The 24,728-nt window shown below is 40.1% G+C and overlaps 1 protein-coding gene across 3 annotated transcripts in view; it reads left to right on the top strand.

Moving 5' to 3' along the window:
• YWHAQ (tyrosine 3-monooxygenase/tryptophan 5-monooxygenase activation protein theta) overlaps nucleotides 1-17,004 on the top strand; it is a 48,775-nt gene extending 31,771 nt beyond the window's left edge. For 2 of the 3 annotated variants that reach the window (XM_025405725.1, XM_025405726.1), the window contains exons 3-6: nucleotides 9,520-9,643; nucleotides 12,717-12,880; nucleotides 13,542-13,637; nucleotides 15,649-17,004. In XM_025405725.1, the coding sequence (XP_025261510.1) occupies nucleotides 9,520-9,643; nucleotides 12,717-12,880; nucleotides 13,542-13,637; nucleotides 15,649-15,708 (444 nt within the window). In that variant the 3' untranslated portion in view covers nucleotides 15,709-17,004. Of the gene's footprint in view, nucleotides 1-9,519; nucleotides 9,644-12,716; nucleotides 12,881-13,541 lie in introns of all 3 variants that reach the window. The other variant, XM_025405724.1, reaches the window with a different exon arrangement.
• The last annotated feature ends 7,724 nt before the right edge of the window (nucleotides 17,005-24,728 follow it).

Below are 24,728 nucleotides of genomic sequence, written 5' to 3'. Positions count from 1 at the left end.
TAATTGCCAGGAAATCGATCATCTAAGCTTTTAGAAGTTTTTATCTTTTTGCTGGTGGAGGGTCTTGCCTCCATGTTGATGGTTGCTGACTGGTCCTGGGAATGGCCATTGCAATTGCTTAAAACAAGGTAACAGTGAAGTTTGCTGCATCGATTGGTGCTTCCTTTCACAAAAAAATTTTTTTTGTTGTTTTTTTTGAGACAGAGTTTCACTTTTGTGGCCCAGGCTGGAAATGGCATGATCTTGGCTCACCACAACCCTCTGCCTCCCGGGCTCAAGCGGTTCTCCTTAGCCTCCCAAGTAGGTGGGATTACAGGCATGCACTGCCACGCCTGACTAATATGGTATTTTTAGTAGAGACGAGGTTTATCCATGTTGGTTAGGCTGGTCTCGGACTCCTGACCTCAGGTGATCCGCCCGCCTGGGCCTCTCAGAATGCTGGGATTATAGGCGTGAGCCACCATGCCCATCCCTCAAAAGATTTTTCTATATAGCATGTGATGCTGTTTGATGGCGTCTCAGCTAGAATAGAATTTCTTTCAAAATCAAAGGCAATCCTCTCAAACCCTGCCACTGCTTTATCAACTGAGTTTATGCAGTGTTTTAAGTCGTTTATTGTCATTTCAACAGTGTTAATGGCATCTTCACCAGAAGTAGATCTCAAGAAACCACTTTCTTTGCTCATCCATGAGAAGCAAGTTACCATCTGTTCAAGTTTTAACGTGCGTTTGCAGCAATTCAGTCACATCTTCAGGCTCCATTTCTAATTCTAGTATTTCTCTTGCTGTTTCCACCACATCTGCAGGTGGAAGATTTCCACTGAAATCTTAAAGTCCTCAAAGTCATTCATGAGAGTAGAAATCAACTTCTTCCAAACTCTTGTTAATGTTAGTATTTTGACTTCTTCCCATGAATCACAAATGTTCTTAATGGCATCTAGAATGGTGAATCCTTTCTAGGTGGTCTTCAATTTATTTTGCCCAGATCCGTCAGAAGAATCACTGTCTATGACAGCTATGGCCTTATGAAATGTATTTCTTAAATAATTCCACTTGAAAGTTGAAATTACTCCTTGATTTATGGGCTGCAGAATGGATGTAGTTTTGTGTTAGCAGGCGTGAAAACAGCATTAATCTTGTACATCTCCCTCAGAGCTCTTTGGTAAACAGGGTCTACATTGTCAGTGAGCAATTATAATTTGAAAGGAATCTTTTTTTTCTGAGCAGTAGGTCTCAACAATGAACTTAAAATATTCGGTGAACCATCCTGTAAACAGGTGCTATTATCCAGGCTTGGTTGGGTGTTCCATTTGTAGAGTGCAGGCAGAGTAGATTTAGCATAATTCTTAAGGATCCTAGGATTTTTGGAATGCTAAATGAGCATTGGCTTCATCTTGAAGTCACCAGCTGCACTAGCCCTGGAGAGTCAAGTCCTTGATGGCATCTTCTGGTATAAGGCTGTTTCTTCTACATTGGAAATATGGTACTTTGTGTAGCTACCTTCATTCATCAGTGATATTAGCTAGATCTTCTGGATAACTTACTGCAGCTCTACATTAGCACTTGCACCTTTACCCTGTACTTTTATGTTCTGGAGGTGGTGGCTTCTTTTGGTCAACCTCATGAATCAACCTCTCCTAGCTTCAAATTTTTCTTATGCAGCTTCCTTACTTCTCTCAGCCTTCATCGAATTGAAGAGAATTAAGGCCTTGCTCTGGATTAGGCTTTGATTTAAAGGAATGTTGTGGCTGGCCTCAGCTTCTATCCAGACCACTTAAAGTTTTCTCCATATCATCAATAAGTCTGTTTTGCTTTCTTACCATTTGTGTGTTCACTGTAGTAGTGTTCACTTTTAATTTCCTTCGAGAACTCTTTCTTTGCATTTACAACATCGCTGTTTGGTACAAGAGGCCCAGCTTTAGCTTATCTTGGCTTTTGAAATGCCTTCCTCACTAAGTATAATTATTTCTAGCGTTTGAAAGTAGGATACATGTAACTCATCTTTTCATTTGAACGCTTAAAGGCCATTGTGGGGTTATTAATTGGTCTAATTTTAATATTTTTGTGTCTCGGGGAATAAGTAAGCCAGAGGAGATAGAAGAGATTGGGAGCACCCGATTGTTGGAGCAGTCAGAACAGACACAGCATATATCGATTAAGTTTACCATCTTATGTGGGCATGCATGTGGGTACCCCAAAACAATTACAGTAGTAACATTAATGAGCACTGATCACAGATCGCCATAGTAGATATAATAATCATAAAAAGTTTGAAATATTGGGAGAATTACCAGGTTGTGCCACAGAGACATGAAGTGAGCACATGCTGGTGGAAATTGGCTCTGATAGACATGCTTGATTCAGTGTCGCTACAAACCTTCAATTGGTTAAAACTACAAAAACACACCACAGTATCTGCAAAAGACAATAAAATGAGATCTGTCTGCTGGGACAGACAGTGGGCTTAAACTGGAATGGTCCTGGGCAGCCAGATCACATGGTTGCTTTACTCCTCCAGTATACTTCATTGTTAAAATGTGGTTGTAGAGGTTTGGAATTTGGTATAGGATTCAATGAAAAGTTTTAACCTTGGGGATGCAAGGATGTAAGGATCTGATTAGGCTTTGCAACTTGAGTTTGATGTCTGCTGTGTGGTGTCTGCTAAATCCCACAGAGTATGGGATCAGTCACATTGGTTATAAGGTGTGCTTCTGGCTGGGCGCAGTGGCTCATGCCTGTATTCCGAGCATTTTGGGAGGCCGAGGCAGGCAGACCACCTGAAGTCAGGAGTTTCAGACCAGCCTGACCAACATAGAGAAACCTCATCTCTATGAATAAATAAATAAATAAATAAATAAATAAATAAATAAAGAGCGAAACTCCGTATCAAAAATAAATAAATAAATAAATAAAAGGATTGCTTCTATCTCTCAAAGTTTTTACTTCATTCTATACTTCGTTTTTTTGAAAATGAACTTAACATGGGCACCAGAATGGGGTTGATTCGTCATTCTTGGATTCTAAGTCTTAACAATTTTTTTTTTTTTTAAAAGATGGAGTTTCGCTCTTTTGCTCAGGCTGGAGTGCAGTGGCACGATCTTGTCTCACTGCAACCTCTGCCTTCCGGTTTCAAGCGATTCTCCTGCCTCAGCCTCCTGAGTGGCTGGGATTACAGGTGCCCGCCACCATGCCTGGCTAATTTTTGTATTTTTAGTAGCGACAGGGTTTCACCGTGTTGGCCAGGCTGGTTTCGAACTCCTGACGTTGTGATCTGCCCACTTTGGCCTCCCAAAGTGCTGGGATTAGAAGTGTGAGCCACTGCACCTGGCCCAACAATTCTTTATTAGTAACATTTTAAAATGGACATTTTAAGGACATTTGACTGTTTAATGCATTCATTTTTTTAATGATTAAAAATATTTCCATAGATGAGTTGATGTTATATGATCAACTTGGATTAAGTCTTAGGTGATTCACTGCCTTCTTGGTTAAGGCAGCAAATCCTTTATGAGATTTAATTCTAGCAGGTATAGTCATAAAATGGTAGTTTCTGAGACCAGAGACCTTTAGATCATAATAGTCTCATTACATAATTACAGAGACAGACACTTGAGAAGGTGTGATTTCCTACAAGATTATAGAGCTAACCATAGTATAAAAGTTCCACAGGCCGGGCGCGGTGGCTCAAGCCTGTAATCCCAGCACTTTGGGAGGCCGAGACGGGCGGATCACGAGGTCAGGAGATCGAGACCATCCTGGCTAACATGGTGAAACCCCGTCTCTACTAAAAAATACAAAAAACTAGCCGGGCGAGGTGGCGGGCGCCTGTAGTCCCAGCTACTCGGGAGGCTGAGGCAGGAGAATGGCGTAAACCTGGGAGGCGGAGCTTGCAGTGAGCTGAGATCCGGCCACTGCACTCCAGCCCGGGCGACAGAGCAAGACTTCGTCTCAAAAAAAAAAAAAAAAAAAAAAGTTCCACAAATGATAATCTAATTTCTAAAACTCAATATTTTGATACCTAACACAGAGTTACTCTGTCCCTTTTTTGTTTTACTGATTAAATCTCTAAACTGGGCGCTGTGGCTGAGGCCTCTAATCCTAGCACTTTGGGAGACTGAAGAGGGCGGATCCCTTGAGGTTAGGAGTTCGAGACCAGCCATGGTGAAACCCTGTCAGTACTAAAAATGCAGAAATTAGCTGGGTGTGGTGGCAGGTGCCTGCAATCCCAGTTACTTGGGGAGGCTGAGGCCGAGGAATCACTTCAACCGGGAGGCGAAGGTTGCAGGTGAGCTGAGGTTGCGCCACTGCACTTCACCCTGGGTTGGCAGAGCGAGACCCCGTCTCAAGGGGGGAAAAAATCTCTAGCTTAGATTTGGCCTTATCTTTATTAGAAACTCTCCATTTTAGGGTCTATTCATATCCTGATTAACTGATAATATAGAAATAATGACTGATACTTGTATCCTAAAGTTAGAGATTCAGCATGATAATAGTGTGTTTGCTAATCAACCTCAGTAAACTATTAGGAAATTGAAACTTCTTAGAACATTTTTTTTGCTTCCTGTTATTTTGCTTGTATTTTAAGGCTCTTCGTAACAGTTATCTACTCTTTCTTAAATAAATCAATCCTATAAATAAGCATAATAAGCTTAATGAGAGACAAGAGTAGCTTAGTCTGTAAAGTGGAAATCACTTATAAATGAATTTAGAATTAAAAGGTTAAGTTGTTGAGTGTTACAGAATTTTACCGCTGAAACCAAATAAATTATTTTGAAAAAGCGGTTGAAGTGGCAAGTAGGATTGTTTTATACAGTAGTTAACTCTTAAAAATCGTATGAGGATTTTGTTTTTCTTCTGGAAGCCTTTTTTTCTAAGATATGGGGGTGGGAGAAAGGAATAGTTACTGTTCTAAATTTGCATTAATGTTATTTCTTGACAGTTTCATTTCTTACTCTTTACGGCTTTTGTGTTATAGTCTATTATTGTTCCCGTCCTGTTTTTCTAAGATTAAACTTATTCTGAGTTCCTTTAGCATTTCTTAAAGCAACCTCTATAATAACTTACGTTCTTTCCTTTTACTTAGCCTTGTTTCTTTGGTCTAGAGTGTTCTAAATTACTAGTTCATCTCGTTATTGTGGGTAGTACATTGACCTCTTAGTTTTCACATTCTCAAAAAGGAACACACTACCATCCACGTTTTACTCCTCAGTCAAGTAACACTGTCAGCACCAGAGGGATCTCCAATATTAGCCCACCAAAACTCCCAAGGTAATAAAATTTGCTAAAGAGTTTACAAGGGAGAGCTCCTGCTTAATTGATAAGAATAATGTACAGAAGAAATCAGTGGGGGAACTTCTAACTATGCTCCCTCTTGGCGACTTTTTTTTTCTTTTCTTTTTTTTTTTGAGATGGAGTTTCGCTCTTGTTGCCCAGGCTGGAGTATAATATCTCAGCTCACTGGAACTTCTGCCTCCCGGGTTCACGCAGTTCTCCTGCGTCAGCCTCCCAAATAGCTGGAATTACAGGCATGCATCACCACGCCCAGCTAATTTTGTATTTTTAGTAGAAATGGGGTTTCACCATGTTGGTCAGGCTGGTCTCAAACTCCTGACCTCAAGTGATTCACCCGCCTCAGCCTCCCAAAGTGCTGGGATAACAGGCGTGAGCCATGGCACCTGGCCCTCCCTCCTGACCTCTTACCAGTACCCTTATTTGGAAAGACTTTCAGGGAGTTATGTGTCCGTTTGGGGTTTTTGGTCTCTGATCTGTATTTTTTACAATAATTTTAAAAGATTACACATTTGTAGCCTATATTCTATCTGGTATTAATAATATTTGGTATTGATAATACAGATACAGACTTGATTATTTGGGTAAGACATGAAGCAGAATCCATTATGTCTTTTAGTTGAGCTAAAGTATACATCTTTACTACTGATAGTATATGGAAAGACGGAATTATTCTGTACCTGTTGTTTCCTTCACAGAGAGCTAGTGGCATCTGACAAAGAACCATGATACCTGGCTGAACAACTCCAGGATGAAAGTAATGCCCAAGTCAGTTTATAAAAGCCCAACACTGTAAATCATACGTAATGGCTATATGCAAATTAGTAGTCTAAGTTAATAATTTTAGAAAGGAAAGGTTAGCTCATAAGTGGCTGTGTTGTAATGAATGCAGCAGCTGTTTGGCAACTTTCTGAATGCTTGGAAGGCCCTTTGTCCACAGTCCTTGTGAACACCCACACATCTAGCATGCGTGACTCAGGAGAGACTAGTGCTAGACTGGAAGTTTCTCTCTTTCCTACTCCTCACCCTAAACCCTTGTTCTGGTCAGACTTTTCTCAGCCCCTGCTCTTACACATCTACCACAGTTAACAGAGCACTAGGTCTTGAAGGTACTGAGTAGCTTTTTTTGTGACTATAAATAATATCTTCACCAGAGCTGGCACCTTTTTGGAGATCCTGTGGAATTTCATTGTAACTGACTGACTCACTTGGAGGAACAAGAAAAGTGAGAGGCATCTTACTTTGTATTAGGGTTCCTTGGTGTGGGTACAGGCAGAGGTGGTATTTCTCTTGGTATAAATACTATGTTTGCCTTCTTTGATATTACTTCTCAGAATCCACTCATTTAAAGATTCCAATGACTGAGTCAGTTTGAGATCTAGAACTTTTTTGTGACTATCTCACTATTGCTTCCTACCCCCCTCCTTCCACCACAACCCTAAATTCAGTTCATAAAAATAGTTTTTAGTATGAAAGTCATCCATAATACATAAAAATGGTAATAGAGGAAAAAGTTAAAGTAATGTAATTTTTTAGGATTCAGGTGTCTCAGTTTATTACATAACTATTAAAATTATATTGGTGATGTTGAGCACAATAAATTCTGAAAATCTGATTCGTCTGTTCTTTTTACGGTTAAGAGTGTAGTGATGCTGGAACAGCACTTGTCACAGTTGCCTTTAGTTTGGGTGTGGCCCTAATGACCTCTGTTGCCACACTCCTGGCTCAGCAACTTTCCAACTTGAGCCACAATTTTGATACTCATCACTTTTATAATGTATAAACTTCTGGGACTTCGATACATAATTTTATACTAATTTTTTTTGTGCACGTGCACGCGTGTGTATGTGTGCGTGTTTTAACTTTCTCTGGCCTCAGGCCCTTAAAAAATATATATATGTGTATATATATATGTGTGTGTGTGTGTGTGTGTGTGTGTGTATATTATCTAGATATTTAAAATCTTTTTTGAATTAAAGGATTTTAAATGTTTTTCTGTTTTTGTTTTTTTTTTTTTTTCTTTTAGAGACATGGTCTCTTTTGCTCTGTCTCCAAGACTGGAATGCAGTGGCACGACCGTGGCTTACTGAAACCTCCACCCCCAGGGTTTAAGCCTTTCTTCTGCCTCAGCCTTCCAAGTAGCTGGGACTACAGGTGTGTGCCACCACACCTAATTTTTTAAAAATTCTTTGGAGAGACAGGGTCCTATTATGTTGCCCAGGCTGATCTCAAACTCCTGGGATGATAGGCATGAGCTGTTGCACATGGCCTCTGTTTATTTTCTCTAAAAATAACTTGCGGGCCAGGAGCATTTGCTCACGCCTATCATCCCAGCACTTTGGGAGGCCGAGGTGGTCAGATCACTTGAGGTCAGGAGTTTGAGACCAGCCTGGTCAACATGGTGAAACCCCGTTTCTACTAAAAATACAAAAATAAGCTGGGCGTGGTGGTGTGTGCCTGTAGTCCCAGCTGCTCGGGAGACTGAGGCAGGAGAATCGCTTGAGCCTGGGAGGTGGAGGTTGCAGTGAGCCAAGATCACACCACTGCACTCACACTGGGCAGTAGAGAGACTTTGTCTAAAAAAAACCATGAATGCAGTGATTGCGTTTTGTTAGACCACTTTTAGTCAGATAAACAAGAAGAAAGTTCTTGGTTAGAATTGTATTTTCTAAACTTTTGTTATTTTAAATTTATAAACAGCTTTCCTTTTCTTTACCAATTATGTGAATTTGACTCAACCTTACTTGTTTATTCTCCAGACTTGCCAGTTTGGTATCATAGATAGTATTTTTATGTAATATTAACTGATTGTATCTGTGGTTATTTTTCCAAAATGTAAAAAGGATCTTCTCTCTTCCCTGCTTTAAAACGTTCACTAGTTTCACTTTTCCTAGAGCAGTGCTTTTCAAACTCTGTCCCTGGGCAGGCAAACTGTGTACCTAGGCTGATACTAGCCAACATTTACTGAGTACTTAACATGTGACACTATTCCAGGCTTTTGACATCTGTTATTGGTTTTATTCTCAAAACAAACCAATGAAGTAGGTATTAGTATCTTAACATTTTTATGAGAATTTTGTTTTGCTTTGTAATATTTAATACAAAAAGACTTTTTTTGGTTTGTTTTTGTTTTTGTTTGTTTGAGACGGAGTCTCGCACCGTCGCCCAGGCTGCAGTGTAGTGGCGTCATCTCGGTTCGCTGCAACCTCCACCTCCCAGGTTCAAGCGATTCTCCTGCCTCAGCCTCCTGAGTAGCTGGGATTACAGGTGCCCACCACCACGCCCGGCTAATTTTTTGTATTTTTAGTAGAGACGGCGTTTCACTATGTTGACCAGGCTGGTCTCGAACTCCTGATTTTGTGATCTGCCCGCCTTGGCCTCCCAAAGTGCTGGGATTACAGGCATGAGCCACCGCACCCGTCCCTAAAAAGGTTTTTAAATGGATGACTAGCATCAAGAAAAATTGAATCTAAGAAGATTTCTATCATATTTGTCTTTTGTGACTTTTTATACTCCAAGGCATACCATATCCTGTACCTCTTACTCTCGATTCCTGTATTTACCTCATTTTAGATGCACACTTGACTGCAGAGGACACTGAGTAGCACTGTTCTCCCTCGTACTTGATGTTTTAAACATTTTGTTTCCCCTCCCTAAAATGAGTGCACCTCCCTGTTTTCTGCTTGGTGCATTTCTACTTTTCCTTCTTGACACCTCAAATACTCTTTCCCTGGGAATCCTGTCTTAACTGGAGGCCATCTCCAGCAGAGCCAGATGCTCCCTCTTTGTGCTTTCTTAGCACCGTATCCACATCTTTCTTAATGCTTGGTGTGTAGTTGGTGTACTTACAGACTGTGAGCTTCTTGAGGGCAGGGGCCTGATTTTAAGTCTTCTCTATATCCATTATAGCACCTAGCAGGTATGAAAATGTTTGTTGAATGAATGGATGAGTGAACAGACAGGCTGTTTCAAATTACAATGTTTGGTGTAATCTAGAATCTAGCCTTACCATTAGAAACTATAGGCTACATCATTTAAAGCCTCCCAGGGCAACTAGTGGCAACAACCTAACCCCTGCTGTAAGAACATGTTTCAAGTCCAGGCTTGTATGGTGTAGTATTACTGTAGTAGTTAATGATTGAAATGCCCACTAGGCAGAAGTTTTATCATTTAATGATAATGTGCAATAGGCAGTAGTTTAGTGCCTAATGTTCTGTCTTATTTATTTCAGGAATTGTTGGATAAATATTTAATAGCCAATGCAACTAATCCAGAGAGTAAGGTCTTCTATCTGAAAATGAAGGGTGATTACTTCCGGTACCTTGCTGAAGTTGCATGTGGTGATGATCGAAAACGTAAGTATATTTGTTATATGGGCAAAAGTAGAATTAAAAAAAAGAAATGGGGATAAATGGGATACTGTGACAGTATACGTAGTCTTAAGGCTCTTTGTGACTTAAAAATAATTCAGTGTATATCAAGAAAATTAGTATTACCTTACGTTCTCAAAAATGAAAATTGGGTTATAAATTTACATCATATGCTGTTTAAAAAAATTAAGCTCATCTATGAACTCTGTAATCTCGTATGGTATTATTTAGAATGGGCTTAATCTTTTATGCTTTTTAGAATTTTGGTTCACCATATTTTTAGCTCCAGAGTTTTTTGTGTAAACTTTATGAGTGATTCTGCATTTCACATGGCCTTTCTGTCATCATGCCTTAAAACTTCAGATGACTGGAAATTACATACAGAACATGGAAACAGGTTGTTGTGCTTTTTCTGTTTGTCATATTAATTCATTATCGTCTATTTTAAGGGGTCATAACATTGACTGCTAATTACATATAATCAAATTTCTGAGGAGGAGAGGTGAAATGAGTGTGTTATTGCTGGTGTATAACTTGTTCCAACTTCACAGTAAGTTTGAATGACCCATATGGTTAGGTTTTACTTGAGAAGGTTGAATACATAGGAATTGTTGATTAATCAAGTAGTGGTCATAAACATAGATTTTAGTATTAAATACCTATATTTATTTATTTATTTATTTACCTAGACTATCATAGAAAACATGGATATGGGAAAAAGTGACCAAATTGCCTAACTTGATAATAAAAAAGTGAATTTATTTGCAATGAGTGTCTCCTGGGATACTGGTAGCTGAGTGTAAGATAGAGCTCATTAAATTTAGTGTATGTGCTTGCTACCAGATTTATCAAGTTCTAGGTAATAGAAGTATCAGTTCCTTATTTTTTCTAGTAAGTTTGTTATTTTGTTCTTAATTTTGCCCTGTCTACAAAGATATACCCCTACAAATAGTTACTATGACCTGAAAATGAGTTTTGCCATCCTAAATATCAGTGTAACTGCATATATAAAGAGAACTTGTACTTGAGAAACTGTTGTACCTTGCTATAACAAAATCTGTATACTAAACTAACTTATTCTGTTACTGATGTGTAATTTCTGTTGCCATGAAGATAAGCAGAATTGGACATGATACTGGCACAGAACTGTACATTTAAGTATCAGAAAGCCAAAGAGAAGTATTTGGGAGATTGAGACATAGCTGTAGCTTTAACCTGATTTAACCCTTAGGATCACATTGGCACTTTCCGATCTCACACGTAGTCCCATTTACATTCTGATAGTCTGGGATTCGTAGATAGGCTGTCTTTATAACCTAATTGCTGAGACACTGGTGCCTCCTAATTTGTCAGGCTGGAAGAACTTCTTATTGCATGCGGGCTATACCAGTCAGGATTAGATCAATAAATGTGCCATTTCAGAGGAAGGAAAATGAACATGATTCAGGTCATAAAGGGATAGCTTAATTCTCTTACATCAGTATCTCTAAAGCTGTAATAGGCCAGTGGCCTCATACAGAAAACTCCCCTTTTCAAAACATGGGTATAATCAGATTAGTGTTGGTAATACTGAACATTTTGTGAAAGGAGAGTACCATTTTAATTAGGCCAGTAATCAAACTCAGGTCAGAGCAGATTTTGTCCTATGTATTGAAACTTTTATGTTGCCTTTCACATAGTATCTCTTGATACTAAGAATCAGTATTTCTCCAAATCAGAAAAATAGAGATTTTGGTGTTGATGATCTTTGTAAAGTTCACATTATTTCGGGAAAGGGTATTCCAGTCAAATTATTATTATTATTATTATTATTATTATTATTATTGAGACGGAGTTTCACTCTTGTTAACCAGGCTGAAGTGCAATGGTGTGATCTTGGCTCACCGCAAGCTCTGCCTCCTGAGTTCAAGTGAGGCTCATGCCTCAGCCTCCCAAGTAGCTGGGATTACAGGCATGCACCACCACTCCCAGCTAATTTTTGTGTTATTAGTATAGCTGGGGTTTCTCCATGTTGTCAGGCTGGTCTTGAACTCCCAACCTCAGGTAATCTGCCCGCCTCAGCCTTCCAAAGTGCTGGGATTACAGGTGTGAGCCACCGCACCCTATCCAAATTATTTTTCGTTGCTGCATTTCCAAGTAATAGAATTAAAAGACATAAAATAAGAAAATAGTTTTAGCCTAGGGATGGAAAAAAGTCTGATTTACTATATCTCATGTTTTTTTCCATTAAGCTGTTTATATGTAAGCAACATTCTAAACTGGTTTTTTGTTTTGTTTGTTTGTTTGTGACAAACTCTGTCATGCACGTTCGGAGTGCAGCAGCATGATCTTGGCTCACTGCAGCTTCAACCTCCTGGGTTCAAACCACCTCAGCCTCCCAAGTAGCCAGAGCTGCAGACATGCACCACCATGCCTAGCTTTTTTTTTTTTTTTTTTTTTAGAGACAGGGATAAGGTTTCCCTATGTTGCCCAGGCTGGTCTTGAACTCTCGGGTTCAAGCGATCCCCCTGCCTCACCCTCCCAAAGTGTTGGGATTACAGGTATGAGCCACTGCACCTGGCCATAAATAAGTTCTTAAATACCCAGTACACAATATTGTTTTTGTGTGTTTATTTGTTTGTTTTTGAGTGTCATTCTGTCACCCAAGCTGGAGTATAGTGGTGCGTTCTCAGCTCACTGCAACCTCTGCCTACCAGGGTTCAGGCAATTCTCATGCCTCAGCCTCCTGAGTAGCTGGGATTACAGATCCCCGCCATGACGCCTGGCTAATGTTTGTATTTTTGGTAGAGACAGGGTTTCGTCATGTTGGCCAGGCTGGTCTTGAACTCCTGATCTCAAGTGATCCCTCCGCCTCGGCCTCCCAAAGTGCTGGGATTATAGGTGTGAGTCACTGCACCTGGCCATGATAATGGTTTTTGTTAGCTACCGTGATTTTAAAAGACCCATACAGAGAAAAATCTTGGTTCTACCAAGAGCTAGTAGCGAATGTTCAAGTTGTTAATGTACTATGCACTGGATTGTTATTTTTAATATTGCACTTATTTTTTTCTCTTCACAGAAACGATAGATAATTCCCAAGGAGCTTACCAAGAGGCATTTGATATAAGCAAGAAAGAGATGCAACCCACACACCCAATCCGCCTGGGGCTTGCTCTTAACTTTTCTGTATTTTACTATGAGATTCTTAATAACCCAGAGCTTGCCTGCACGCTGGCTAAAACGGTAAGATGTGTGTCCAGGAAATACCTACTTTAGCTACAGTTATTTGAGATACCAGGTATGTTAATTTATAGGTATTTTACTTGGTTACCCAGGGATGATTTCTACTATGTTTATTTTGAAATCTCCTCTTTTTCTTACCATCATGATTACCTTATTCCTGCCCCTGACACCTTAACTCTACCCTATGATTATAAGCAGTGATACATCTACAGAGCATACTGAGCAGAGTAATCAAAGAAGGATAAATGATATTAAGAAGGAAACTTAAAAGACTGGAAAGTCATGCCTGCCAGGTTTGGTTACTAGAATAGCTGTGCATTAGCCACACTCCTCAAAGTGGCTCAAAACGAGAGAATAAAGAGGACGCTGTACAGATAACTACTACTACTTATTGGAAAGAAGTATATTAAGCATTACTGCTGTTCTGTTTGTCCTGTGAAAGAACCAAGACATGCTTGTTTACTTAAATGTATAGTTTTATAGAATTCCAGTTATACTCATAAGTTCTTAAACTGAGAGTGTGAGAGAATGGTTCTGTTGAGTTTGTTGATGGTAGAACATAAGGTAGGTGTTCACTTATTTTGTAAAATTGGTTTGTAATTGTAGAATAACCAGTTTTTGTCAATGCACATATTTTACCATGGATATTAATATTTATCAGGCTTTTGATGAGGCCATTGCTGAACTTGATACACTGAATGAAGACTCATACAAAGACAGCACCCTCATCATGCAGTTGCTTAGAGACAACCTAACAGTGAGTTGTTTACTCTTTAATTTTATTTCCTTTTCAGAAACAAAAATATATTTTATTTTGGACTTTGTGTCTTTTAGGGCAGATACATAAGAACTGAAAGTATGACATATGTGTTAGTATTTTATGGGATGAACATTATTTTGTAGGCAGGTTTTCAAGTTGAATAGGCATTTTATCAGACCTTCCTGAGACGTAACATTATATGAACTCAACTGTTTCATTGGGATGAAGATGTTGATAAATTATGTTAATAAAGAGAGCTTCTAAAGTTTCAATAATTTGGGGCAAATCAGCTATAGCCAGTTAGGGACTATCTAGATATCTAGGCTTTCTTAAAATCACATGAAGTACCTCGTTCTGATGAAAGTTTACTTTGTGAATTTTTAGGGAGTAAACCTGTACCTAAATTTACTCCTTCTCTGCTTCTAGGCCAAAGTCTCTGTTTTGTTTGTCTTTTTCTCCCTGCTTCTTAGATAGGCAATTGATAAAGGAAGTAATCAAGAAAAAGTACAGCTTAAGCTTTACTTTAACATTCTTTTGTAGGTTCAAGTAAATTTGATAGGTAAAATCTTAGACTTCACAGAATGAAAAAGAAGGGAACAAATCTTTTAATATAAATCTCGTCCTCTCAGCCCCCTTGTTTAGTGCTTTATCATTTACTAGATAGTATTTTTTAAATTAGCACCATGTCTGTTCAATTTTGCTGAATAGGGTGTTTATGCATCCACTGAAAGGGAAATAAAGACCCTGCATTTCTAGCCATAAGAAGTCCCTGTGGTTGTGAGGGGACAATGGAAGATGATCAGCAAATAGTTCTGCAGAGGAAGAGCAAATTAGGCAGTTATACCTCTTCCCAGATGTGTACCTTGGAGCTAACTATCTTTTAATCAGTTTTGTTTTCTCTATTATGGAGACAGGTCTTTGGGGGATTTTGTTTTGTTTATTTTTATTTATTTTAGTATCTTCATAATAACCTAAGGATTATGTAAGATTCTAGCTTTTCTGAAATTAACACTAATGTCTTGGTGTTGGTCTAATAAAGTACATTTATAGTCAACAAATATTTCTCTTCTTCACTTCATCTTTCTGTCCTAAAAATAGAGAGATCATGGAAGATCCGCTTAGTTTTAACATTCTGTCTAATTCAAGAACCCTGTCTATACATGCACACATTGCTTCTCTGTAGCTTCCATCACCCACTTCTGTTTAATTCTTGGAGAAACACAAAGTAAGTCTGCTTTTGCTATAGTTTAGCTCTTCACACACTTTAAAATTGTTAACCATGATTGTGGCTTTTTCCTCCCTGTGAAAATTTTTTGCTTTATTAGTCTGTAATAATACTGCAGTAGTGCTTTCAAGAAGAGCATTGGGCTGCTGGGAATAGAGACAGCATTAAATTCTAAGACTGTCACTTTGCTTATTATGAAAGTAGAGTGCCTTTTTAAAAAAAGTTACTTTTTTTTTTTGAGACAGGATCTCACCCTGTCACCTAGGCTGGAGTGCAGTCTCGTAATCATGGCTCACTGCAGCCTCAACCTCCTGGATTCAAGCAGTCCTCCTGCCTCAGCCTCCTGAGTAGTTAGGACTATAGGCACACACCACCCCGTACCTGGCCAATTTTGTTTTTGAAATTTTTTGTAGACATGGGATCTTGCTATGTTGTCCAGGCTGGTGTTGAACTGGCCTCATGCGATCTTCTCATCTTGGCCTCCCTACGTGCTGGGATTACAGGCGTTAGCCACTGTGCCTGGCCAAGTGCTTTTTAAATAAAAAGGAAGCTATAAAACCATATATCCAATGACATGTGTGTATGCCGTTTTGTAAATGCATAGTGAAAGGTCTGCAAGGATGTGATGGTCTTTGGGGTTTTGAGAGAGAACTTCAGTCTTAGTCAAGATCTCCATTGTTTGAGGAATTTACTACTCTTGTAGTTATTTTTGATATGACAGTAGTACTTAGTGTAATGGCCTAATCTAGAAATAATGACTTAATATGATTCTTCTTTTTCTAGCTTTGGACATCAGACAGTGCAGGAGAAGAATGTGATGCGGCAGAAGGGGCTGAAAACTAAATCCATACAGGGTGTCATCCTTCTTTCCTTCAAGAAACCTTTTTACACATCTCCATTCCTTATTCCACTTGGATTTCCTATAGCAAAGAAACCCATTCATGTGTATGGAATCAACTGTTTATAGTCTTTTCACACTGCAGCTTTGGGAAAACTTCATTCCTTGATTTGTGTTTGTCTTGGCCTTCCTGGTGTGCAGTACTGCTGTAGAAAAGTATTAATAGCTTCATTTCATATAAACATAAGTAACTCCCAAACACTTATGTAGAGGACTAAAAATGTATCTGGTATTTAAGTAATCTGAACCAGTTCTGCAAGTGACTGTGTTTTGTATTACTGTGAAGATAAGAAAATGTAGTTAATTACAATTTAAACAGTGTTCCACATAACTTCTTAATTCCCTCCCTTACTCTTCAGGGGTTTCCTTTCAGTAAGCAACTTTTCCATGCTCTTAATGTATTCCTTTTTAGTAGGAATCCGGAAGTATTAGATTGAATGGAAAAGCACTTGCCATCTCTGGCTGGGGTCACAAATTGAAATGGCTCCTATATCACATAAGGAGGTCTTGTATATCTGTGGCAACAGGGAGTTTCCTTATTCACTCTTTATTTGCTGCTGTTTAAGTTGCCAACCTCCCTTCCCGATAAAAATTCACTTACACCTCCTGCCTTTGTAGTTCTGGTATTCACTTTACTATGTGATAGAAGTAGCATGTTGCTGCCAGAATACAAACATTGCTTTTGGCAAATTAAAGTGCATGTCATTTCTTAATACACTAGAAAGGGGAAATAAAGTACACAAGTCCAAGTCTAAACCTTTAGTACTTTTCCATGCAGATTTGTGCACATGTGAGAGGGTGTCCAGTTTGTCTAGTGATTGTTATTTAGAGAGTTGGACCACTATTGTGTGTTGCTAATCATTGACTGTAGTCCCAAAAAAGCCTTGTGAAAATGTTATGCCCTATGTAACAGCAGAGTAACAGAAAATAAAATTACATTTTATAAACCATTTACTATGGCTTTGTAACAATTGCATACCCATATTTTAAGGGACAGGTGAATTTACTACTTTCTAAAGTTTATTGATACTTCCCTTTTATGTAAAATGTAGTAGTGATACCTATATTTCTGCATTGTGCATTGTGACACACTTGTCTAGGGATGCCTGGAAATGTATAAAATTGGACTGCATTTCTTAGAGTGTTTTACTATAGATCAGTCTCATGGGCCATCTCTTCCTCAGATGTAAATGATATCTGGTTAAGTGTTATATGGAATAAAGTGGACATTTTAAAACTAGCAGAGTTAATTATGTGATTGTGAGTGCCTTGGCTGTTATTAGAATTGTGCTTCAGTGGATAGTCAAAAGGAATGTAAGAGTTCAGATACAGATACTCCTCAACTCAAAATGGGGCTATACCCTGATAAATCCATTGTAAGATGAAAATACTAAGTCAGAAATGCATTGAATACACCTAACCTAATGAACATTATACCTTAGCCTATCCAACATTAAATGTGCCCAGAACACTTATCCCTACAGTTGGGCAAGATCAAAGAGCATGAAGCTTATTTTATACTAAAGTGTTGGATTTCTCATGTAATTTTGAACCCTGAAAGTGAAAAACATTCATTGTATGGGTACTTGAAGTATGCTTTCTACTGAATGCCTGTCACTTTTGCACCATTGTAAAGTCAAAAAATTAAGTTGGGGACTCTATACTTCTGTTGGTAAACATTCAATCTTACTATTAGTGAGTTCAAAATAATTTTGGTTTTATAGTATCACAATGGCTGTTTTACTAACCGATCTCAGATTAGTAAAAATAACTGAGACTGAATGACTTGAGAACTGATTTTTAAGTCAGAAGATAATCTGAAAAAATAGCTATGTAGGATTCTTGATCCTAAAATGTGAATATGAAACAAGGCTTCATTTATACTTGTTTTCCTTTCTTTTTTTTTTCTTTCTTTTTTTTTTTTTTTTTGAGACAGAGTTTCACTCTGTCCCCCAGGCTAGAGTGCAGTGGTGTGCAACCTCCGCCTTCTGGGTTCAACCGATTCTCCTGCCTCAGCCTCCCGAGTAGCTGGGATTATAGGCACCCACCACCACGCCTGGCTAATTTTTTGTATTTTTAGTAGAGACGGGGTTTCACTGTTGGCAGGGTGGTCTTGGAACGTCTGACCTCAGGTGATCCATCTGCCTCTGCTTCCCAAAGTGCTAGGATTACAGGCATGAGCCACCATGCCCGACCTATATTTGTTGGGGTTTATTTCTTCTTTTTTTTTCTTTTTTTTTTTTTTGAGACGGAGTCTTGCTCTGTCTCCCTGGCTGGAGTGCAGTGCTGCTATCTCGGCTCACTGCAACCTCCGCCTCCCAGGTTCACTCCATTCTCCTGCCTCAGCTTCCCGAGTAGCTGTGACTACAGGCGCCTGCCACCTCGCCCGGCTAATTTTTTGTATTTTTAGTAGAGACGGTTTCACTGTGTTAGCCAAGATGGACTCGATTTCCTGACCTCATGATCCACCTGCCTTGACCTCCCAAAGTGCTGGGATTACAGGCATGAGCCACGGCGCCCAGCCCCTATACTTGTTTTTAAGGGGAAATGAAAAAGCAGAATTCAATAGGACTCTGGTACCCCAAAATTTAAATCTGGACACTATTTTTTAAATAAAAATATTAGTAAAAATAACATTTTGAATTGGGAAAAAATGATCATGTCTTAAGACCAGTAAAATGGTATGTGCTGAGTAATGAATTATGTTATCAAAGTGGCCTTAAAAAATAGATTATTTTCTAGCCGGGCGCAGTGGCTCACACCTGTACTCCCAGCACTATGGGAGGTTGAGGCGGGTGGGTCACTTGAGGTCAGGAGGTCGAGACCAGCCTGGCCAACATAGTGAAACCCTGTCTCTATTAAAAATACAAAAATTAGGCTGGGCAGAGTGGCCCACACCTGTAATCCCAGCACTTTGGGAGCTTGAGGCAGGTGGATCACGAGGTCAGGAGTTCGAGTCCAGCCTGGCCAACATGGTTAAACTCCATCTCTACTAAAAACCCAAAAAAAATAAAAAAATAAAAAATAGCAAGGCGTGGTGGTGGGCGCCTGTAATCCTAGCTACTCAGGAGGCTGAGGTAGGAGAATTGCTTGAACCTGGGAGGCAGAGGTTGCAGTGAGCCGAGATCACGCCACAGCACTCCAGCCTGGGTGACAGAGCAAGACTGTCTCAAAAAATAATAAAAATTCAAAAATTAGCCAGGCATGGTGGCACAGGCCTGTAATCCCAGCTACTTGAGAGGCTGAGGCAGGAGAATCACTTGAATCTGGGAGACGGAGGTTGCAGTGAGCGGAGATCATGCCACTACACTCCAGCCTGGGTGACAGAGTGTCTCAAAAAAAAAATTATTCTCAACATTTTGTCCCAACTTGAAATGTCTCCTTGCTTTAGAAAAACTCTGCATCTTTTAAAAGCAGGCTCAGCCTGTGGTATCTCCTTTTGACTCTGCTTTTTGGGCTTCCTTGTACTAGAGGAAGAGGATATAGAACACTGCTAAGAACTCAGTAGGAGAGAGGACGCCTTTCCTGAGGAAAAGAGTGTAAGTAAAGTTTTGGGGTGGGGGGAGGATTTAAATCTAGGAGCTTTGTCTTTAGCTTTTTAAACTACTTTCTGAGATCAGAAAGTTTAAACATTGCATCTATTTTGTAGTTAGAACTTACTTGGCAGTTTTTTCTTTAAAATGGCATTGGCCGGGCGCGGTGGCTCACGCCTGTAATCCCAGCACTTTGGGAGGCCGAGGCGGGCGGATCACAAGGTCAGGAGATCGAGGCCACGGTGAAACCTCGTCTCTACTAAAAAAAATACAAAAAATTAGCCGGGCGCGGTTGTGGGCGCCTGTAGTCCCAGCTACTCGGGAGGCTGAGGCAGGAGAATAGCGGGAACCCGGGAGGCGGAGCTTGCAGTGAGCTGAGATCCGGCCACTGCACTCCAGCCTGGGCGACAGAGCGAGACTCCGTCTCAAAAAAAAAAAGAAAAAATGGCATTTAGATAGATAGTAGTAAATTTTTAAAATTGCATTCTAACACTGACGAGAATAGAATCAGATTTTTTATTTCAACATATTTGTACATTCATTTGTTAATCTTTGGTTGGCAAAGAAGATCAGTAAGTTTTCTTTTGACACGGTTGGTAGAATATAGTTATACCTTGTAACTTAAGCATGTATCAGTACAAAAAATTAGCTGGGCATGGTGGCGGGCGCCTGACTTTTTTAAAAAGTCAGTAGAGACTTTTTAAAAAATGGTGAAAAATATTAGGAAGGCTATTTAAAGATGCATAAAAACTACAACTGGAGAGTAAATTTAAGAAGAGCAGAATCTTGGTCACTGATTTTGAGATGGGCTAATTTTTAGGAGTTGAGTCATTCATTCAGAAATATTAGGCCTTTTACAGGAACAGATGTGACTTTTTGTCCAATGATGAGTCTCACTGTAGGTTCATGTCATTATATATTTTAAAGTAACAATCATTCTTTATGGTTTAGAAAGACTTTCACTTTAAACTTATAAAGGCAATTTTGCATGTTTACTTTTTTTTTTTTTTTTTTTTTTTGAGACAGAGTTTCACTCTTGTTCCCCAGGCTGGAGTGCAATGGCACAAACTTGGCTCACTGCAACCTCTGCCTTATGGATTCAAGCGATTCTCCTCCCTCAGCCTCCTGAGGAGCTGGGATTACAGGTGCCCTCCACCATGCCTGGCTAATTTTTGTATTTTTAGTAGAGATGGGGTTTCGCCATGTTGGCCAGGCTGGTCTCGAACTCCTGACCTCAGGTGATCTGCCCACCTTGGCCCCCCAAAGTGCTGAGATTACAGGCGTGAGCCACCACGCCGGGCCACAATTTTGCATGTTTTATTCTGCCTTATATCTCTATGACTCTCCCATGTAGAATTTGTATTTGGTAAGCTTTGCCTTCTCTGGAATTAATGTTACTTAGCTGAACAGTTTACATTTATCGAGAACTGAATATACAACGGTGATTTTTACTGTATCTTCTGTGTTTAGCTATGTTTAGCAAATATTTAGTGTTGTTGAAATTGCCTACAGTAGTTAGTATGGTAACGTGCTGTATGTGTTTGTAGCCTAGGAACATAGGCTTTACTGCATAGCCTAGGTGTGTAGTAGGGTCTACTATGTACTTGTTTAAGTACATCCTGTGCTATTTGCACAACAATGAAGTCGCCTAATGAGACGTTTTTCAGAACATATTCCTGTTAAGTGACACCACTGTGTAGATGTGAAGATCATCATGAAATCCAATTTGGGGCAAACTTTCCAATTTACTGCTTAACCCACACTTCATTTTAAAGTGGCTATGCTGGCCAAGCGCTGTGGCTCATGCCTGTAATCCCAGCACTTCAGGAGGCCGAGGTGGGTGGACTGCTTGAATCTAGGAGTTCGAGACCATTCGGGCAACATGGCAAAACCCCGTCTCTATGAAAAATACAAAAATTAGCTGGGTATGGTGGTGCACGCCTTTAGTCCTTGCTATTCGGGGGGTTGAGGTGGGAGGATTGCTTGAACCTGAAAGATTGAGGCTGCAGTGAGCAGTGATTGCACCACTGCACTCCAGTCTGAGCAACAGAATGAGACCGTGTCTCAAAAAATAAAATGGCTGGCCGGGCGCGGTGGCTCACGCCTGTAATCCCAGCACTTTGGGAGGCCGAGGTGGGCGGATCACAAGGTCAGGAGATCGAGACCATGGTGAAACCCCGTCTCTACTAAAAATAGAAAAAATTAGCCGGGCGCGGTGGCGGGCGCCTGTAGTCCCAGCTACTCGGGAGGCTGAGGCAGGAGAATGGTGTGAACCCGGGAGGCGGAGCTTGCAGTGAGCCGAGATTGCGCCACTGCACTCCAGCCTGGGCGACAGAGCCAGACTCCATCTCAAAATAAATAAATAAATAAATAATTAAAAAAATAAAATGGCTATGCCAGCTAGGCGCAGTGGCATGACCCTGTAGTCCCAGCTACCAGGTACACTGAGGTAGGAAGATCACTTGAGCCCAGGAGTTTGGGGCTGTGGTGCTTGATGATCATGCCTGTGAATAGCCACTGCACTCCAGCTTGAGCAACACAAGGACCCTGTCTCTTTCAGAAAGAAAAAAAAAAAAAAGATTATGCCTTCAGAGCTAACGCTTTAAAGGGGGCAAGTAATAATACCTGGGAGGAAATGCTGGAGACTTCCCCTAAAATTATAACACCTTAGCATGTTTATACAGCACTTTTAGTTAGAAGGATCCAACGTTTATTGAAGTCTTTTTGGTACATGGTCATGTACTATGCACGTTCATATTTAATCCTCTCAAGTGCCCTTACGTGACAGAACATCTGATCAGAAAAAGATGAAATTATGGCCGGGCGCGGTGGCTCATGCCTGTAATCCCAACACTTTGGGAGACCGAGGCGGGGGGATCATGAGGTCAGGAGATTGAGACTATCCTGGCTAGCACGATGAAACCCCTTCTCTACTAAAAATACAAAAAAATTAGCCGGGCATGGTGGTGGGCACCTGTAGTCCCAGCTACTAGGGAGGCTGAGGCAGGAGAATGGCATGAACCCGGGAGGTGGAGCTTGCAGTGAGCCAAGATCACGCCACTGCACTCCAGCCTTGGCGACAAAGCGAGACTCTGTCTCAAAAAAAATAAAAATAAAAAAAATTATTAGCTCAAAGTTAGGTATGTGGGTCTTGTGCCATAGCTCATGCCTATAATCTCAGCACTTTGGGATACCAAGGCACGTGGATCTTTTGAGACCAGGGAATTTGAGACCAGTGGGCAACATGGCAAAACCCTGCCTCTACAAAAAAACTAGCCAGGCATGGTGATGTACGCCGGTAGTCCCAGCTACTTGCCAGGCTCAGGTAGGAGGATCACCTCAGCTGGGGAGGTCAAGGCTGTGATGAACCGTGATTGCACCACTGCAGTCCAGCCCCAGTGGTAGAGCGAGACCCTGTCCTAAAACAAAAACATTTATGTATGTGTCTATTAAGTAGCCAACTAGAGTTTGAACTCAAGATACCATACCAAGTTCATTTCTGTGTCTCTGTTGCCTGCTCTGAGTGCGTCACCCTCCTTACTATAGCAAGTAAATAACGCTGTTTATCTTTTTTTCCTAGCATCTTTGGAGATGGTTTTTGTTTTTGTTTTCTTTGACTTTCCCCTTAGTCTGTCAGTTTTGCCCTTTGGGGAAAACCTCGAAAGGGGCAGTGCTATGCCATCCTGGGCCTAACTCTCATCTTACGATTCCAGAAATGAGCCCAAAGAGACTGCAGACTTGCCCAAGCTCCTAGCAACTAGCTAGTGTTTGGCCTGAAACTAGACAAGAATCAGAGGCAAATAACTCCAAATCTCAATCTCTACTGGCTACATTAAAAAGAATTCTCAATGAAAATCATTTTTATTTTTCCCTGCCACTCAGAAAATGAAGGCTTTAGTTCATATTTATCTGGTAAGTTTTTATTTTATTTTATTTTTTAAAGGCATGAGCCCTCTAGTTGCTTTGCGAAAGTAAGGAAATAAACATTTATTGTCCAGCATTGCTTGTCACATTTATTTTACATGCTTTACACCGAAGGCCCTTATATAATCAATGTTATTTGCATGCTCAATGCTGCAATATAGTGGAAAGGCCATCAGCCAGGGTCCCAGGCCAAGCTTCCCACTCACTGGCAAGCTACATGGAATCTTGGGGCCAGCATCTTCACTCCTTAATAGGAATGTTGTGTAGGCATCTTCACAAATAAAACTCAGTTTCATAACAAAGTTTTATTAGAAGGTTTCTCCTGATTTCTGGAGGGGGAAACTGAAGCACTGAGGCTAGTGACATGACCTAGGACTTGGGCTTCATAGCCAAGTAGTGGTGTCAGGACTTGAACCTGGGCAGTCCTACTTCAAAGTTGGTACTCTCAGCAACTGTGTTATGTTGCCTTGTTTGTTTGTTTGTTTGTTTTTAAGATTAAAGCAATAGATCAGTGCTTTTTAAAATTCTAGTCATGACCAACTGGTAACAAACTTAATTAATGGGTGACAGCCAACTTTTAATAGGAGGGAAAATATGTAGCATGTTATAAAGGAAATTATACTTTGTGAAACCAATTTGAGTTTATACATGTATGAAAAGTGGGTTGTGATGTCAAAAATTGATTTCAAATAAGTGTGAAAGACATTTCTTATGGATGGTCTTAAAGGTTTCTGCAATCCGTGTCCTAGGACTGTAAATTGGTCCTAATTTTACTGTTGTGAGTAATGCTAGAGGTTTTTTCATGATGGGATTGTTGAGTCTCTTCTGCCTACAGCACTGTGACTATTTCTACTTCAGAATCCGCTGAGCCATGAGTATCCCTTAATGCCCTTTAGAAGAAAGGGGAGACTTCCACTTTTGAGAGTGATATTTTCATTACACATTGCTGAACGGGTTATGCAGAGATTAATTTTTTATCTGTTCTTTGTCCTCAGATACTATTTCTGCAACATATCATAGCCTGGGCCTCCACAGAAGCCATGGTGGAGTTAGAATTTATTCAGCTAGCAAAGAGGCTAATAAGGGCTTTCTTGGGATACAAATTATTAAGCAGACTTGAAACTGGGTTGAGCCCTGAGTAAAAATCATGCAATACAATGGGCCTTACTACGCTAGGCTCCTAAATTCTTCTGAGCTGTAACACAGTTTCTTCAGGAATATCTGGGGTTCTTACTCAAGTGCTTATCAAAAGAGTTGTTTAATTACTGTAATTTTAGCTAAAGACTTTAGGAATTTTCTCGCTGATTTGACATGTGAAGTTGCATACTGTAGACTTGCAATGCTGGGCTGTGGCAAGCTGGCTTAGTTCATTTTATCTGGATGTTTACTTTGCTCTTGCTTATGACGTGCTACTGAGGGTAGTAGCTGTCACTGCTAGCTAGGCTACTTAGGATGCCTTGTCATGGTTATTTTTTTTTTAATAGTAGAAACTTGCCCATGTAAAAGAA

The sequence above is a fragment of the Theropithecus gelada genome, chromosome 13, assembly GCF_003255815.1.
Source record: "Theropithecus gelada isolate Dixy chromosome 13, Tgel_1.0, whole genome shotgun sequence".
NCBI classification, from domain to species: domain Eukaryota; kingdom Metazoa; phylum Chordata; class Mammalia; order Primates; family Cercopithecidae; genus Theropithecus; species Theropithecus gelada.
This window is presented reverse-complemented; position numbering and strand designations above follow the sequence as displayed.